This window comes from Diceros bicornis, chromosome 19 (genome assembly GCF_020826845.1).
Source record: "Diceros bicornis minor isolate mBicDic1 chromosome 19, mDicBic1.mat.cur, whole genome shotgun sequence".
NCBI classification, from domain to species: Eukaryota; Metazoa; Chordata; class Mammalia; order Perissodactyla; family Rhinocerotidae; genus Diceros; species Diceros bicornis.
The window spans coordinates 21,288,609-21,306,185 of record NC_080758.1 but is presented as its reverse complement, the minus strand read 5'-3'; the positions used below and the strand labels follow the sequence as shown (position 1 = coordinate 21,306,185).

General features: G+C 40.3%; 1 protein-coding gene across 4 annotated transcripts in view; it reads left to right on the top strand.

Moving 5' to 3' along the window:
• Nucleotides 1-17,577, top strand: part of DHX35 (DEAH-box helicase 35) — a 79,665-nt gene that overhangs the window by 11,195 nt on the left and 50,893 nt on the right. For 2 of the 4 annotated variants that reach the window (XM_058562697.1, XM_058562696.1), the window contains exons 4-8: nt 5,639-5,716; nt 10,456-10,560; nt 12,310-12,371; nt 13,743-13,812; nt 15,808-15,867. In XM_058562697.1, the coding sequence (XP_058418680.1) occupies nt 5,639-5,716; nt 10,456-10,560; nt 12,310-12,371; nt 13,743-13,812; nt 15,808-15,867 (375 nt within the window). Of the gene's footprint in view, nt 1-5,638; nt 5,717-10,435; nt 10,561-12,309; nt 12,372-13,742; nt 13,813-15,807; nt 15,868-17,577 lie in introns of all 4 variants that reach the window. The other 2 variants (XM_058562699.1, XM_058562698.1) reach the window with 2 other exon arrangements.

Below are 17,577 nucleotides of genomic sequence, written 5' to 3'. Positions count from 1 at the left end.
TAAAAGTTCGAATTGGAAGTGGCACTTCTGCTCACATTTCATTGGTCAAAGCAAGTTACATGGCCAGGTCTGATAGCAATAGGGTGGCGGTGTATATAATCCTCCACAGAGATGGTAGCAGATATTTGGATCAGTAATACAATAGGACAACAATCTGGTCATTTCCCCCAGCAAGGCTTAGCTGTCAGGGACCAGAGAGGGCCTGCTGAGGGGCTGAGTGCTGGGAAAGAATGGCCTGAAGGAGAGAGAGGAGTAGGGTCTGAGGATCCAGCCTGGGCCGTGTGCCAGCAAACAAAGGTAGGTTTTTTTCTTTTTAACTTTAAGATTTATTTTAATATTAAAAAAATTTTTTTGAATATTTAATAGGTCCACATGGTTTGAAATTCAAAAGACACTAAAGGACATAAAAAGAAAGATTTCCCATCTGTCCTTCCTTCTGATACCCATTTCCTTTATGCACATGCAGCCAATGTTGTCAGTTTCTCGGATAGAGATTTTTTTAATTACATTTATAGGGAAATGCATGTATATAAAAATATATGTATATATTCTTCCCCTTTTATTTATTTATTTTTATTTTTTAAATTTTTGGTGAGGCAGATTGTCCCTGGGCTAACATCTGTGCCAATCTTCCTTTACTTTGTATATGGGACGCTGCCGCAGTATGGCTTGATGAGCGGTGTGTAGGTCTGTGCCTGGGATCCGAACCTGCGAATTCCGGGCTGCCGAAGCAGTGTGCGAACTTAACCACTATGCCACTGGGTCAGCCCCGATTCCTCCCCTTTTTAGAATACAAATGGTTGTTTCTGTACATGCTTTAATGTACCTTGTCTTTTTTTCACTTAATGTTTTGTTCTTTTTTCAGTTACATAGATTCTACATAATTTATTTCATCAATTGCCAGTTGATAGACCTTTGGGTTGTTTCCAGTTTTATCACAATGATGCAGTGTGTCAATTAACATATGTATCATTTTGCACGTGTATGGGTATACTTATAAATATAGCAATGGAGTTGCTGGGTCTAAGGGCATATGCATTTGAATTTAATTTTTTTTAAGGAACTGTGTTTTCTTATAAGCACCGTGTTTTATGAGAAGGAAACACATTCACATAGTACAGAATTCCAAAAGCACAAAGGAACAAATGGTAAAAAGTGAATCTCCTAAAGTTTGCTGGTAAAAATGACTAGATCCTTGTGATGGATTATATCATCCAAATATTCCACATATCTGCTACCCCTCCTGTGGAAAGATTATCCCCCTTTTTCCTCACCACTCAGTTCCTCTTCTCTGAGACAGTCACTGTTTCCAATTTCTTGTGGAGCTAATTTGAGTTATGGCCTAGGAAAATTGGAAAGGCTGAGGAATTGAAGGTCACAGCAAGGATGTGGAACAGGTTTTTCTTAACAAACTGTTTTGCTAGATTTATATAATATCTTTCCTTGGAAAAGTACAGCATGCTGAAGCACCAAACACCAGTTTTGAAATTCCACAAACTATACGTGGAAGCTAGTTATTTTTTCCTAGAGCTCTGTCAAAACAATGGACTATGAAAATAAGCTCTTTACTACAATTTTATTAGTACTGTTTTTGGTGGAGTTCTTCCTAATCCCACTCTAACTAGAAGACCAGATTTGATGACCCTTAAAAAGAAAAGTGGGGGCCGGCCTGGTGGCGCAAGTGGTTAAGTGCGCGCGCTCTGCTGTGGCAGCCCAGGGTTTGCTGGTTCGGATCCCGGGAAGGCACCGACACACTGCTTGTTAGGCCATGCTGTGGCGGTGTCCCATGTAAAGTAGAGGAAGATGGGCACGGATGTTAGCCCAGGGTCAGTCTTCCTCAGCAAAAAAGAGGCGGATTGGCATTGGATGTTAGCTCAGGGCTGGTCTTCCTCGCAAAAAAAAAAAAAAAAAAGTGGAGAGAAGAACCATGGAATTCAATGATCTCCCTCTGTGACATCCACTGCCTCTCAGTGTCAACCGTATACCTGCTTCTGCAGCGTCTTTAAATTTCCACCTGTCAGGGCCAGCCCCGTGGCTTAGCGGTTAAGTGCGTGCGCTCCGCTACTGGCGGCCCTGGTTCAGATCCCAGGCGCGCACGGACGCACTGCTTCTCCGGCCATGTAGAGGCCGCGTCCCACATACAGCATCTAGAAGGATGTGCAACAATGACATACAACTATCTACTGGGACTTTGGGGGAAAAAAGGATGAGGGTTGGCAATAGATGTTAGCTCAGAGCCAGTCTTCCTCAGCTAAAAAAAACAGGAGGATTAGCATGGATGTTAGCTCAGGGCTGATCTTTCTCACACACAAAAAAGAAATTCCACCTGTCAGCAATCGTAAGCATGCAGTAGAAGTCTGAATCTCAGGTGTATTAAGGAGACTGGTTTCGTGGACAGATTGTTTATTACGGTGGAAATTGTTTTTCTTTTAACACTGCTTCTAAGAGATTGACTCTGGGTGTGTGTGTTTTATTTTGGGTGGTAGAATTGTGTCCTGGTTGTGTGTCAGGGCTGTGGTTTGCTGAGCTTGAATCCCAGCTGTTAGATTTTTATCTGTGTCCTTGGACAAGTTATGTGACCTCTTTGTTTCCTCCGCTCTAAATTGTTGATGATGCTATTACCTTCCTTATAGGATTTGTTGTGAGGATTAAATGGGGTTATGCATGCAAGGCGCTCAGCATGGTTCCTGGCCCTTAGTAACGCACTCGGTGATTCTTAGCTATTATTCTTGTAGTTCTGTTTTTGCATTTGTGTTGATTCGGGTGGTTGGTAGTATTTTGTGTTTGTATTTAGTACAAAGTGGAGAAACTTTATAGTTTTTATTGCAAAAAAATCTACATTATCTAAAACATTTTGTTCCTTACAGTCATTTTTTAAACTATTATTTTTAGCTAATTTTAGACTAAGAGAAAAGTTGCAAAAATACTACAGAATTCCCTTATACCCCTCACACCACTTCCCCTAGTACAATAGTGAAAAGCAGGACATTAACGTTGGTCCAATACTGGTAGATACACTATGGATCTTATTTAAATCTCATTGGTTTTCCCGCTCATGTTCTTTTTCAGTTCCAAGATTCAGGATCCTACATTGCATTTAGTTGTTATTTCTCCCCAGTCTCCTCCTCAATCTTTCATCTTGCATGACCTTAACATTTTTGAGGAGTACTGGGCAGTTATTTTATAGAATGTCCCTCAGTTTGAGTCTGTGTGGTGTTTTCTCGTGATTAGAATGAGCTTATGCATTTTGGGAAAGAATTCCACAGAAATGATATGTCCTTACTGCCTCATATCAGGGGGTTTGAGATGTTGATGTCTTATCACTGATGAGGTTAATCTTGATTACTTGGTTAAGGTGCCAGGTTTTGCCTGTGAAGTTACTGTCTTTTGCTTTGTAGTTGATGAAATATCTTCAGGGAGATATTTTCAGACTGCAAATACTCTGCTTCTCTTCAAACTTTTGCCTGCTAATTTTAGGATCCCTTGGTGGATCTTGTCTGCAGCACTTACTCAAGTGTTTGCCTAATGGTGGTTTTCTCTTTTCTTTTTTCTTCAACCTTTATTAAATGGAATCTTCTGTAAGGAGCTGCCCTTTCTCCTACATTTATTTATTTATTCAATTATGTATGTATATCAGTATGGATTCATGGATACTTATTTTGTTCTTTGGGTTAAAATCCAATATTATCATATTTACTTTTTTGCTTGGAATGATCCAACTTTGATCATTAGGAGCTCGTTCAGTTGGCTCCTGTGTTCTTTCTAAAAGCCTCCATCCTTTTTTTGAAAACCTTCTTCCTTTCTAGTTTCACAAGGCATTTCAGGCTTGTGTTATATTTTCCCTGCACTAGCCCTGGGATCAGCCACTGCTCCAAGGAGCACTGGTTCCTTTTGTTGGAGAATGGTGTTTAGAAATCAAGATTTGGGTGCTAGGGTGCCCATTGCTACTGAGGTGTCATTGCTGTAAGTCTCAGTGGGTAAACTTAGAAAATATATATATGAATACTAATCCTCACATATAAAAACATTTGTATATCTGTATCAATCTGTCTGTATATGTATATTAAAAACCATGTATTTATGATGATACTTCTAATTACAATCCAGTGCCATAGGGCTCATTTTAGCCTTTTCTTATTTGTAACTTTTCTTCAACAGTGAGTAACTCAGTCCTCATCATCTATAATATATTTGCTTATTTGTTAAATTCTAGTATGTGTGTAAAATAGTTTCAGAATTGCGAACCCATTCCTCTGTTTGGGTATTTACTAACGTTTGCTAACTAGATCACAGCATTTATGTACAGTTCTTTTGTCTTTAGCTTACAGCATCCAGTCAAGATGTTGTTTTCCAGTGACTTAGGTTAGTTCTTTTCTTCTCGACCCCCTTCAGTGTCGTTATGTTATTCATTTGTAATACAGAAAGGGTTATATGTTAGTGTTTGTAGTTCCTTTTTGTTTCCATCCACATCTTGGTTGGTTTCACTTATTTTTTGGGTATTTGAAGAGTATGTGAAACATGACCATGGTTCTAGGAATCAGAGCTACACAGAAAGATCTGCTCAGAGCTGTTGCTCCCTCTTCATCCCTACTGCCCTGTTTCCATTTCTCTCTCCTTCTACCCCTTTCCCACCAATCCTCCATAGACAACCATTCTCTTTAGTTTCTGGTTTATCCTTCCTTTATTTCTTTTAAACAAATGAACAGATACATGTAATAGCATTTTTAATCTTTTTTTTCTATTATAGAAGTAATTATGTTCATTGTAAAACAATTTAAATATTACAAAACATATGTATCTCTGATAACCACTGTTACCTATTTTGTATTTTTAAAATGCATATAATCAAATAAATATGTAAGAAATAAATACATATATATCAAATAAATCAGATAAATACATATAATCAAATTTTATGTATACTAATATAATCTAGTGGCATATGTTTGTGTATATAAAATCCAAATATTTTTAATTTGACTAAAATATTTTATATGGTTGATATTTATATTGAGTTGTCTCTGTGTACTTTAAAATTCTTTCTTGTTTTTTTTTTTGTGAGGAGTCAGCCCTGTGCTAACATCTGCCAATCCTCCTCTTTTTTTGCTGAGGAAGACTGGCCCTGGGCTAACATCCATGCCCATCTTCCTCCACTTTATATGGGACGCCGCCACAGCATGGCTTGCCAAGCAGTGCATCGGTGCGCGCCTGGGATCTGAACTGGTGAACCCCTGGCTGCCACAGCAGAGTGCGTGCACTTAACCGCTTGCGCCACCAGGCCAGCCCCTAAAATTCTTTGTTGTACAGATTTAGCACTATCCTGAGTGACCCATGGATAGTTTTCATTCCTTGAGGCAGCTGTAGTACGTGGAAATTCTGTAGGGCTGGGGACTCAGAATGCTGAATTTGTGCCTTGGTTCTTCAGGTTATCAGCTCTGATGTGCTTTTAAGCAAATTACCTAACATTTCCAAGCCTCAGATCCCTCATCTGCAAAATAATTTCCAAAATGTCTGCTGGGACAAGCACCATCTGTCGTTTCCTCGCTCAGTGATTTTAACCCAATGCAGGGTCATCTTGGGGGAGATTGTTCTGGAGAAGTGGTGTCAGATATATACTGAGATATGATTTTCTTTCTAGTACCTTGCAGAAGCTGGCTGGACAGCCGAGGGGAGAGCTGTGGGAGTGACCCAGCCCCGGAGAGTGGCTGCTGTTACGGTGAGTCTTTCTGTATTGCCAGGTCTCCATCTGCGTCTTCTATTTCAGTGACTAATTTTTTTCTCATTTCCTAAAAGCTGCAAATGAATATGACATTGCTGTTTAAGAATTTAATTCTTCAGTTTAAAAAGAACTATGATTTTTTTTCTAAAATTGATACCTGCACATTGTGAACACTCTAAGTAGTAATAAAGTACAGAAGTCAAAACAAAAAAAATAGTAAGAACAACCCCCAAATCTCATCACCCAGCAAAACCGTGGTGAATATTTATAAACATCATCCCAAACTTCTCTTTTATGTTTACATAAAGATGAGTGGTTGGCTGGATGGATAGAAATAATTTTATAAAAATGAGGTCGGAGCCATATAGTTGCTTTTGTTGAATTTAACAAAAGAGGAAACTGAAGTGAAATAGGAATAGTTACAAACTTTGGATACATATTTGACGGTGATTTTCTGTTTTCCTACACTGAGTAGAGCAATATTTTAGTGTTTATCATGGTTGATTCAAATTTGCTTTTGTCATTGACACTGTGGAAAAGTGCCTTTAGCTTTGTAACCGGCTGTTTGTAGCCTTGTGTAAATTTGGGGGATTCTTCTCAAATTTGGGAAAAGCCTCTCTGGCGTCTTTCGCCTCCAGGCTGTGAGATGTGGAGGACGTGTGCAGACTGGCTTCTCACCTGTACATTTGAGACCTGTTTCTGCTCGACTCTCCTTTGACTTAATGTCTCTTCCTTAAGCTGTTTTTAGCTTAAGCTTGTGATTTCTTGGAAACAGAATTTCTTTGGCTGAATTCTACTTCTGTTTCTTTGGGTAATACTTTTAAAGTTTCTTTTTAAACTTTTTTGCTCGTGTTTCTTTCTTTTTTTCCTTCCTTCATGGTCAGCTTTAATGCAGTGGGCTTTTGTGAGTTCTTTTATTAGTTACCCATCTTTGAGTGGAGCCACTGCTGGCTGCAGAATTGTGAGGTTGTGCTGGTCTGGACGACGCAAGGCCTCTCCCCAGATCTCTTATCCTTCTGTGCTGAGGGGGATGAGGAGGAGGACCTGGCGGTGTACCCCTTCATGATTTGAGAGGTCTTTGCGGCTCACAGTAATGTTCTTTGAGCTCTCTGATTTGAGATTTGATACTCGCTGCCCTGCCTGCCTTCTCCTTCCGCTCCCCCTCTCTTGTGCTTCTTTGCTGTCAAGGTGGGTCTTCATTGAGATGTTTCCTATGTCTCTTGAGCCTGAACACACTGCTGCTTCTTGTCTTGCGAACACAAGTATTGTCAGCCTTGCCTTTTTTGGTGGTGACGCTTTGGAGGAAGCCAGCAGCCTGCTCTGGGTGTGAGGAGTCCAGGGCCTCTCTTTTAGATTCAGACTTCACAGTGTTTGGCATGGCATCTGTACTTCCTAGTTCATTGTTTGGGCTTGTGACTGTTTCCGTCTTTCATTGAACGTGGAGGTTTTGGTTGATAATATGTTTTAATTCTTTCGTTGTGTGTAATTAGCTCTGAGAGAGGGAAGTGGGGCAAAAAATGCCTTTATTTGTCATTTTTACCTGGACAAGAAATTAATTCTGTTTCCTCAAGTTATTTTTGCTCTGTACTGAGTTTGAATTATTGTGTAATCTTTTTTCCCAAAGTTCATTTTCTAATTGTTGTCAAGTTAGAAATTATTGGTAAACATTTTCCAAGTCGTGTGTGTGTGTGTGTGTATAAAAATGGGGATAAAAGTTTGGAAACTACCTTTTTATGTTAGACTTCACCTTTTATGTCACCCGAAGATGACTCATTCACTTAAAAATCAGAGCAATTTTTCCTATTTGTGGTTTGGAATCCCAGCTCTTAATCAGTTTTCATTTTAACTCCAAATTTATAGCCATGGATAATATCCATGAAACCACGCGCTTTCTCTTGAAAGAACAAAGAGTGTATAAATTAACTGTGTAATATTAATAGAACTGTCAAGTTCGAAATGCTGCATCTCAAAAAGTACTTTGTGTGCAGACTAAAATCTGAAAACAATCTCAGAGCCTAAGAACAGATTGTATAAGCCATTGCTTGATGTCTGTGAAAGGCAGTTTCTAATGAATATGCCCCCAGGACTCACATGGTCTGGATTTGACTTCAAAACCAGGCCCTGTGATTCGGGACAAACTTGAACGCCTGTCTTATTTCAGTTTCTTCCTTGTAAAAGGGGGGTATTTTGCCCACCTCAGGGGCTGTGTGCATATTAATGAGAGATAATTTGTGAAAGCTTGGAGCACAGCACTGCCACATAGTAGGTGCTCAGTGATTGGTTTTTCTTTTTCTCTTTACTTCCTTTTCCCTATATTTATTTGCTTCTGTCAAAAAGATAATATTTTTCCAGTCCAATTGATGAGTTATTGGTAGTAGAACTTAAACAATAGAGGTATCAGTCTATTAAAAAGCCAATAGAGGGGCCGGCCCGGTGGCGCAAGCGGTCCAGTGCACGCGCTCCGCTGCGGCGGCCCGGGGTTCGCTGGTTCGGATCCCGGGCACGCACCGACGCACTGCTTGGCAAGCCATGCTGTGGCGGCGTCCCATATAAAGTGGAGGAAGATGGGCACAGATGTTAGCCCAGGGCCGTCTTCCTCAGCAAAAAAAGAGGAGGATTGGCGGATGTTAGCACAGGGCTGATCTCCTCACAAAAAAAAAAAAAAAAAAAAAAAGCCAATAGAATATGACCTTTCAAATGTCCACTGGTGTGATCATACGTGATAAAGTTAAAAAAAAAGAGTTTGAAAATAAAATACATACTTTTTTTTTTTTAATAATTTTATTTATTTATTTTCCCCCAAAGCCCCAGTAGATAGTTGTATGTCATAGCTGCACATCCTTCTAGTTGCTGTACGTGGGACGCGGCCTCAGCATGGCCGGAGAAGCGGTGCGTCGGTGTGCGCCCGGGATCCGAACCCCGGGCCGCCAGCAGCAGAGCGCACGCACTTAACCGCTAAGCCACGGGGCCGGCCCCTAAAATACATACTTTTTATAGCAAGTGTATACAAATAGTGAAATAATAAGAATAAATATGTTTGGCTTTTACTTTATAGATTATAGAATGATGATATTTTTAGGGAGAGGGTTGATTTATTTATGCCCATTCTTATAAGCCTATTTTCTCCATAAGCTCCTAGTATCTCTATGCACACATTCTCTATACCATTTTCTGAGATTTGTAGTATAATGATCTGTAGGGTTGAAATAGAAACAATAACAATAACAAAACTATCCTGGTAAAATACTGGTTGTTGGGAAATATAACCTCCAGAGGGAGAGCAGTGTGGGGTGAATTTCTGGTTTCATAAGATATTTTGAAAGACTGCGTGGTGTAGACCAGCTGGTCGATGATTGACTCTGTTTTGGCCTACCAGATCTGTAATTTGGAGTTATTAGGCAGAGCCACTTCTAATCCTCATCTACTCCTCAGTTTCTCAAACACTGATGGCCAGATAATGCCCTGGGTGCTTGGTTCGGAGAGCTGAGTGCAGAGAGCCTCTAGGCTCCTGAATCTGGGGCTGCTGCGGCCCAGTGGCCCTGCCCTAGGACACCTGTGTCAGCCCACGTTCCAGACTCAGGACTCAGGGACTATGTGGGGAGCTCGCCTCACCTGTGAAAGAGAGAGACTAAATGCCTGCCTCATACGGGGGTTGGGGTGCCAGGTCCCCAGGAAACCTCTATAACATTGCTTCCGTTTGGTTCTTTTCAGTTAGGAAGTTTATATAATGAACATTAAACTCTTTATTTTTTTTTGAGTTAAACTAAATTATAAGCATTATTGCTCTTCTACTTTTATATTCATTATTTCAAATATTTCCTATTAATAAGTTAATAACTTTGAATAGGCTTCTTGGGGTGGGAGGAGATATTGCGGTTGGCCTGTTTTTTTCTCTTTCCTACACTCACCTTTTGTTTGTCATATGTTGGTAGGTGAAAAATATATTTAGTTTATGGTCTTCGTAATATATTATATATTTTGTTTTCTACTTTTACTTTATTATGTTAACTTGGATCCTTTGTCAATCTTCCCATCTGCTCATCTGCCCTTTTTTATTTAACCTACATTCTTGTCTTTATTTCTCCTTTTAATGGTTTTGGTAGTTGGGACACTGTTGCAAATTGTTTTAGGTTAGCTGGCTCTGGGAACATTATTCTTTTTCCTCCAGAGAGAAAATGAACTTGGCCCAGTATTGCGTTTGATCATTCCTGTTCTGCCTTCATGGTCCAGTAGAAGGTGCTTTATTTAAAAGCATGAAGACATGAAAATTTGTCCCCAGTTGGTGTGCTAAAGAAAGCTTTAGGAACAGAGTGAATCTTGTAATTTCTTCTGCTTCCCTTTTTGCTTTGGCCACCAGGAAATTTAGAGCTAAATTTGTGGCTTAACTTAAATAACTTTGGCTTATCTATCTTTAAAACTTTTCTCATTGGCTTTGATCTTTTGAAATTTATCTGTCATTTCTTTGATCCTGATCTGTAACATCTTTACGTAATTCCATTTTTATTGTGTATGTTTTTGTAAGTTCCTTCCAATGGATTATAGAATGAGGTGAAATGTATAAGTTAATAAATCGCAAAGGTTATCACACTTGTTCTCTACTACCTGACCCTTTTCTTCTCATTTTCCACTGTGTTCACATACTATTTAAAAATAAGTGACCTTTAGATTTTCCGTAGTGTGTGCTCTGTGCAGTAATTTCTATGTCTCTATTTTCAGCATGCTCTTTCTTCCCAAAGGTTGCAGGGAGAGTAGCTGAGGAAAGGGGTGCGGTGCTGGGCCACGAGGTGGGCTACTGCATCCGCTTTGATGACTGCACCGACCCGCTGGCCACAAGAATTAAGGTGAAGTGCTCAAGCTGCTTTTACTTTTGCAAATGAGGATGAAGGTTGTTTGGGGGAATTAAAAACATGTAGCCATTGCAGCTGACCAGGACACTGATCCATGGCAGAAAGTATAGGAAATCATCCTGGCCCTGGGGGAATTTAGTCTGCTGGGAGGTACAGAGCTCCTTCAGAGTCCTTGATTCTTAGCCCAGAAAGGACCTTGGAAGTAAGGTTAAGCCCTTGGTTCTACAGATGAAGAGGTTGAGGGCCTGGGAGGTTGAATGACTTACCTGACGTGTGCCCATCAGTGATAGAACCAGGGCTCAAAGATGTCCTGTCTTATGTGTGCTTTGTTGTTTTTCCACCAGTCCACATAGCTGTCTAAATATAGAAAGTTGCCTGTAAAAGACTTAAAAACAGGGACAAGGTAGTATAAATTGATAAAGTATAGAATTCACAAATGTTATTTTCATTAGTTAGAACTTCCCCGTTTTTACATGTGTGTTCTTTGACCTAGTTGCTGCTGTTAAAATAATTAGTATTAATAGTAATCAGAGTACAGTTGTCTTAAGTGTCTACAGTCTGTAGTCATCACAGAGTGTCTACTTTGTACCACTATGCTGGACTTGAAGTCTAAAACAATGAATGAAAATTGGTTATTAGAATCCCAGTTACCTCTCAGTTTGCGATACTTTTCAGTGGATTACGTGACCAAATGGTTGTTTTTGTGTGTTTCGTGAAAAGCTTTTGTATTCCATTGGGTCATAATTTTAAGGCGCTCAGTTCTTAACTGGTGGTCTGTCATTAGTGGCAGGTTCTCATTTTTACTCATGTGTGTCTATGTGGCAGCTTCTACCAGGTACAAGAAAAATATGATGGAAATGTATCCTCTTAAAAACAAAAGAAAAAGTAAAAATACTAAGCTACAGCATGTGAGGGGGATATTTAACCCTGTTAAAGTACTGAATTGTTTTTGGGTGACAGTAATAAGATGTAGTTGTTACTGCATATTTCTAAAGCATTTTATAAATATTCATTAATCCTAAATGATAATAGCTGACATTCTTGAACACTATCTGTGTGCTGGGTCCTGAGCCAAACACTTTACATGTACTATCTCACTTAATTCTCACAATGACCCTCTGAAGTAGATACTTTTATTATGTCCATTTTACAGATAAGGAATCAGACTCAGAGAAGGTAAGTACCTTGCCCAAGGTTCACACAGCTGGTAAGAGTTAGAGCCAGGATCTGAACCCCTGGCACTGTGATGCCACAGCCTTTGCTCTTAACCACAACCCCATCCAGCCCCCTAAAATAATATCAGTTGAAGTTGAAGTTAATAACCTCCAGAGCTGCAAGTCTGCCATCTTTGGGATGTTTTAGGAGTGATTATCTCAGACTCATGGCATTCCCTTGGGCAGACAGAGGTTTGTCTTCAGTGCCCGTTCCTCAGCAGTACCAGTGGTGCAGGCCCAGAGGAAATGGGGCTTGCCGATGTTCAGACAGGTGAAAATGCAGGTGAAATTCTGCTGAAGGATGGCAAGCCCCAGCTGATGATTCTGTGTTTGAAGTCTGGTCTCTGAACAGTTCCATTGCTTGATAACTAAAATGTTGGGGCATTTCCTTACAGTCCTTTGTGGGGCTTGTCTTGTACACACACTGGCGAAGAGGTTATGTGATTGGCTGCGCTTGAACTTAAAAAAAAAATCATTACTATACAGTGGAAATGAATTATTTCTAAAACTTTGTGTTTTTGTTTTTTAGTTTCTGACTGATGGAATGTTGGTCAGGGAAATGATGGTTGACCCACTGTTAACAAAATATAGGTAAATGTGTTTTTTCTATGATAACTTTCCTAAAGTGTCAAAAGTGCATGAGTAGATTGAGAAGCAGTTGTATTAATAGCTGGGATTCGTGACTGCATTCAGCTGCCCTAGAGCTTTTCTCCTTACCTTGGCCGTTGCGACCCTTGATGTTTTTCTTAGAGTTTACAGTAAAAAATGGGCACATTAAAATCCCTATTGTTATTTGAACTGTCTGTTGACTTGTCGTTTTTATCTTGCCTCTGTTATATCCCAGGATTGATGGTGACTGCGGAGGCACAGCACAGAACTGGGCAGTGTTTTGTTGAATATAATATGCAGAGTCCAAATAATTATTTACCCTTTCTCCTACTTGGGTGTCTTTCCATCACTTGTGGCATTAAAATTGTCCCACCAGGCTCTGGTATTCTGGGAAAGAATGTCACATTTGACTCCCAGGTACACATGCGACACAGCTCTGATCACATGCCTCTTTTTTTTTTTTTTTTTTGGTGAAGAAGATTGGCCCTGAGCTAGCATCTGTTGCCAGTCTTTTTTTTCCTTGAGGAAGCTTGTCCTTGAGCTAACTAACATCTGTGCCCATCTTCCTCTATTTTTTGTACGTGGGATGCCACACAGCATGGCTTGATGAGTGGTGTGTGGGTCCTTGCCTAGGATCCTGCCCACGAACCCTGGGCCACTGAAGCAGAGCACGCAAACTTAACCACTACACCACCAGGCCGGCCGCAAATCACGTACCTCTTTGTGCTGTTTTCTGCAGCTTAACAATCTTTGGGTGGTTGGGCCTCATTCCCAATTTTATTGCTCTGTGGGGTTATGTGTTATATTCTAATTTAAAATAAGGTATTAGGTCCTATTGGGATCCAATGTGGGTGGTAAAACTGTTTAAAGATAGCAATAAATACACCATTTTCTTCACCAAGATATGTTGATGTCACCATTTTTATTGGCTTAAGTGTTACCTCCCTGTTAAAAAGGACAACTTAGCTCTACTTTTTTTCTTTTTTTTGTGTGTGTGTGAGGAGATCAGCCCTGTGCTAACATCTGCCAATCTGCCTCTTCTTTTTGCTGAGGAAGACTGGCCCTGGGCTAACACCCATGCCCATCTTCCTCCACTTTATATGGGACGCCACCACAGCATGGCTTGCCAAGCAGTGTGTAGGTGCGCGCCCGGGATCCGAACCGGCGAACCCTGGGCCGCTGCAGCGGAGAGCGCACACTTAACCGCTTGCGCCACCGGGCTGACCCTAGCTTTACTTTTGATACAAAGTGATTGCATGGGGACTAAATACCCAGAAGTCCCTTTGATGATCTGGATGGGATTTTGTGGGGTGGTTTGTTTGATGCTCATAAGATCCTCCCTCTGACTTTCAGTGTCATCATGCTGGATGAAGCCCATGAGAGGACCTTGTACACAGACATTGCCATTGGCTTGCTGAAAAAGGTATGACTTTGCTGCCAGACCTTTGTTTTGTGTTTTTGTTTTGTTTTGTTGCCTAATTAGGAAAGTAATTGTAGCAATTTAGAAAATCCAACAAAATATGAAGGAACAAAATTAAAATCATCCATAATCTTACTCATTCAGAGAAAATCAGTGGTAGAGTGTTGATGTATTTTCTTCTCTTCTTTTTTCTACGTGTCTGTGTGTGTACGTGAATCTGTTTTGGCATATTAGGGATTGGATTGTATGTGTTAATTTGTATCTTGCGTGTTGGTCTTAACATTACATCAGGATCATTTTCCTGTGTCATTAAATATTTTTTGAAGATATTATTTTTAATGCCTGTATAATCACATGTCTCTACTATAAAATATTTGACTCTTCTCTCACTGTTAGGCATTTGTATGGCTTCCAGATTTGAAGTATTTTAAATAATATTGCAGTGAGCACCCTTGTAATTAAATCTGTTGCATTTCTGTTCCTTTTCTTAACTTTTTATTATAGAAGGGTTCACACATACCCTAGAGTAAAGAAAGTGGTTTAATGACCCCCCTGTGCCCAACATCTGGCTTCAACAATTAGAACTCATGGCCAGTCTTGTTTCAACCTTACCTCCATCCTCTCCTATCTTCTCGTATTTTCTGATTGGTCTTTTTTGGACAGATTCCCAGTCACAAAAGTCTAGAAAGAGGTGATAGAGCAGGATGATTGAAAGCATCGGCTCTGGGTCAGACTGCCTGGGTTCAGATTCTGACCTGCTGAGTTTACTCATCTCTAAAATGGGGGTGATAGAAGGCTCTACATCTGTGCTAGTGCACTTTCCCTTATGGTGGCCACTAGCCACCTGTGGCTAGTTAGATTTACATTAGTTAAAATAGAATAAAATAAAAAATTCAACTCCTCAGTCACATTGGCTCTATTTCAAGACTATAGCCACATGTAGCTAGTGGCTATTGCATTGGACAGAACCTCTCCCTCATTAAGAGAGTTCTCTTGGACAGAGCTGCTCTATATCATAATTTGTTGTGAGGTTAAAATAAGATAATGTAAAATTCTTAGGATGGCACCTGGCACAGGGTCACAAAGAGACCATGAAGTCCCACCCTTCTGCAAATTAGAAAAAGATGCTCTCACTAGGAGAATGTTCACAGCTAGGTGAGGGGAGGATAGGTTGGATTTCAGATGCTCCTAGCCCTCCGTAGCCAAGCATCTTTGTGCAGTGCGTATACTACACAACCGTATGCCAAGACCTTGGAATAGCACATAACTTAGTATATGTTAGCTGTCATTGTTATTGTTATTTTCATTAGTATTTTATTCCTTGGCTGAAGATTTGACTTTTGATACTTATGAGGGATTATCCCTCCCAGTTGTTACCTTCTTGGGAATAGTATGGTAAGAGGGCTTTATTTCACTGAATCTTTGCCAACACTGAGTATTAGCCTTAAAAAATAAATCCTTGCCAATGTGATAGATGAAAAAATAATCTCATTGTTATTATATGTTTTTGCTATAATTTATTTGATCATTTCTCCTATGCCTGTTGAAATAGTTAACTGTTAATATCTTTTGTCCATATTTCTGTCTTGGTGTTATCATTTATTGTTTGTGTGCTTTTAATGTACTTTTTCATACTTTAACTGTATATACATAGATTCTGACTATCCAGAGACCCAGGTGTTAGGAAAAAATGGTTTTACTTTTAGCAAGTTCAAATTCAGGTCTTAAAGCTCCTTTATATGTTCTATAAATTTTTTTTTTACCTTTTTATCTTGGAAAATTTTATCACACAATTAGAAAGAGTAGTATAATTAACCACCTTTTTACCTATGACTTGAACAGTTGTCAACTTGTGGTCAGTCATGTTTTGTCTATAAGCTCCTCTCCACCCAAAAAAATACACACACTGAATTATTTTGAAGTAAATTTCAGGTATCAGACTGTTTCATCTGTAAGTATTGCACTGTTATCACTGTTTCCTAATGCTTTCTTTTTTAGATTCAGAAAAAACGAGGGGATCTTCGATTGATTGTGGCCTCAGCCACTCTGGATGCAGAGGTACAAGCATTTCCCCCTCTCCCCCTGTCCCCTGTAAGCACTGGAATTGTTCGACATGTCCTTGGGAAGTTACCTCTAGCAAGAGCTTACCTTTGGCAGAATGGCCTACCTTCCTTTTGGGGCCATCTGATGTCCTAGATTCCATATGATCAGAGGATACTCCTTTTCAGCTTGTGGGTGGAAATTAGCCTGTAATTAATTGAGTTCATAATTACCTATTTGTCTTGTTTCTCTACATACTATGTTTCTCCCTACATAGGCAGCTTCTTTTTATTACTTTTTTCAGTATGAGGCTATATTTATTGAATCTATTTATGACTACAGCATTTTTATTTATATAAACTTATATTTAGATTTCTTTTGTACAATTGAAGTTTTCCCTGTACAGATAATAAATTTCATGTTATAATTTTTTATGGCTAAGTTTACATTATTTTTCTCTCTTAATGACTAATATTTCAGTTCAAATAGCAGTTCAACTCAACAAATAATTTTGACCACTTGGTATATGATATATACATACATGCTAAGCACGGTGCTGGCTACATGTGATTGATACACTCCTTGACTTCTTGGGGAAGCAGACACATAAATAAATGTTTACGGTTCAGAATGTTCAAGGTGCTGAGAGCCAAAGAGGGGGTGCTTAACTCCCTGTGGCTGGAGGATGTCCAGAAGCTTTCACAGAAGATGGACATCCCACCTGGGTTTGAAAGATGCGTGGAAGTTTGCCACATGGGCGGGGGTGGGGAAGGGCATCCTAAGTGTGCACAGAAGCCCAGGAGTGTGAAGTCATGTGTTCAAGGGACCATGAGTTAAGTGTAAGGTGGGAGTCTTACGTTGCCTGCAGGGCCCTATGGGGGGTGATCTGCCCCCAGTCACCTCTCTGACCTCATCTCCTTCCAGTTTCTCCAGTGCTCCTTACACTCCAGCCTCACCTTGCTGTTCCTCAGAAGAACCTAAGCATGCTTCTGCTCTGGATGGGAGGTCCTTCTTTCTAAGACCATTCTTCCCCCAGAGGTTCTCGTGGCTCTACCCTTATTTCATTGCAGCCTTGATCAGATCTTGTCATCTCAGAGGCCTTTCCTAATTACCATCTAAAACAGTGCCCCTGCTGCTCTTCATTCTCTTACTCTGCTTATTTTTTCTGTTTAGCACTTATCACGACCTAACATGTGCGTATCCAAGTGTGTGTTTGTTGTGTGTCTCCCATCAATCACTAAAATATAAGCTCCATGAAGATCAGGACTTTGTCTCACTCATTATTTTATTCCCTTCACCCAAAACTGTCTGCCATAGAGTAAGTGCTTTGGGTTGAATGAATTTTGATTGAATGGGAAGCAATGGGAGATTAAAATGGAGAGGATGGTAGGGGTCAGATGACGGAAGGCCTTACAGGCCAAGCAAAGGAGGAATGACTCCACCCTACACCTGGTAGGGAGCCCTGGGAAGGGGTGAGGTATGGCAATGACTTGATTCTATTTGAGTTCTAGAAAGATCACTCTGGGAGCTGTGTAGAAGAGACAAGAGTTGGGCTGGCCTGGTGTCATAGTGGTTAAGTGCACGTGCTCCGCTGTGGCGGCCGGGGGTTCGGATCCTGGGTGCGCACCGATGCACCGCTTGTCAAGCCATGCTGTGGCAGCGTCCCGTATAAAGTAGAGGAAGATGGGCATGGATGTGAGCCCGGGACCAGCCTTCCTCAGCCAAAAA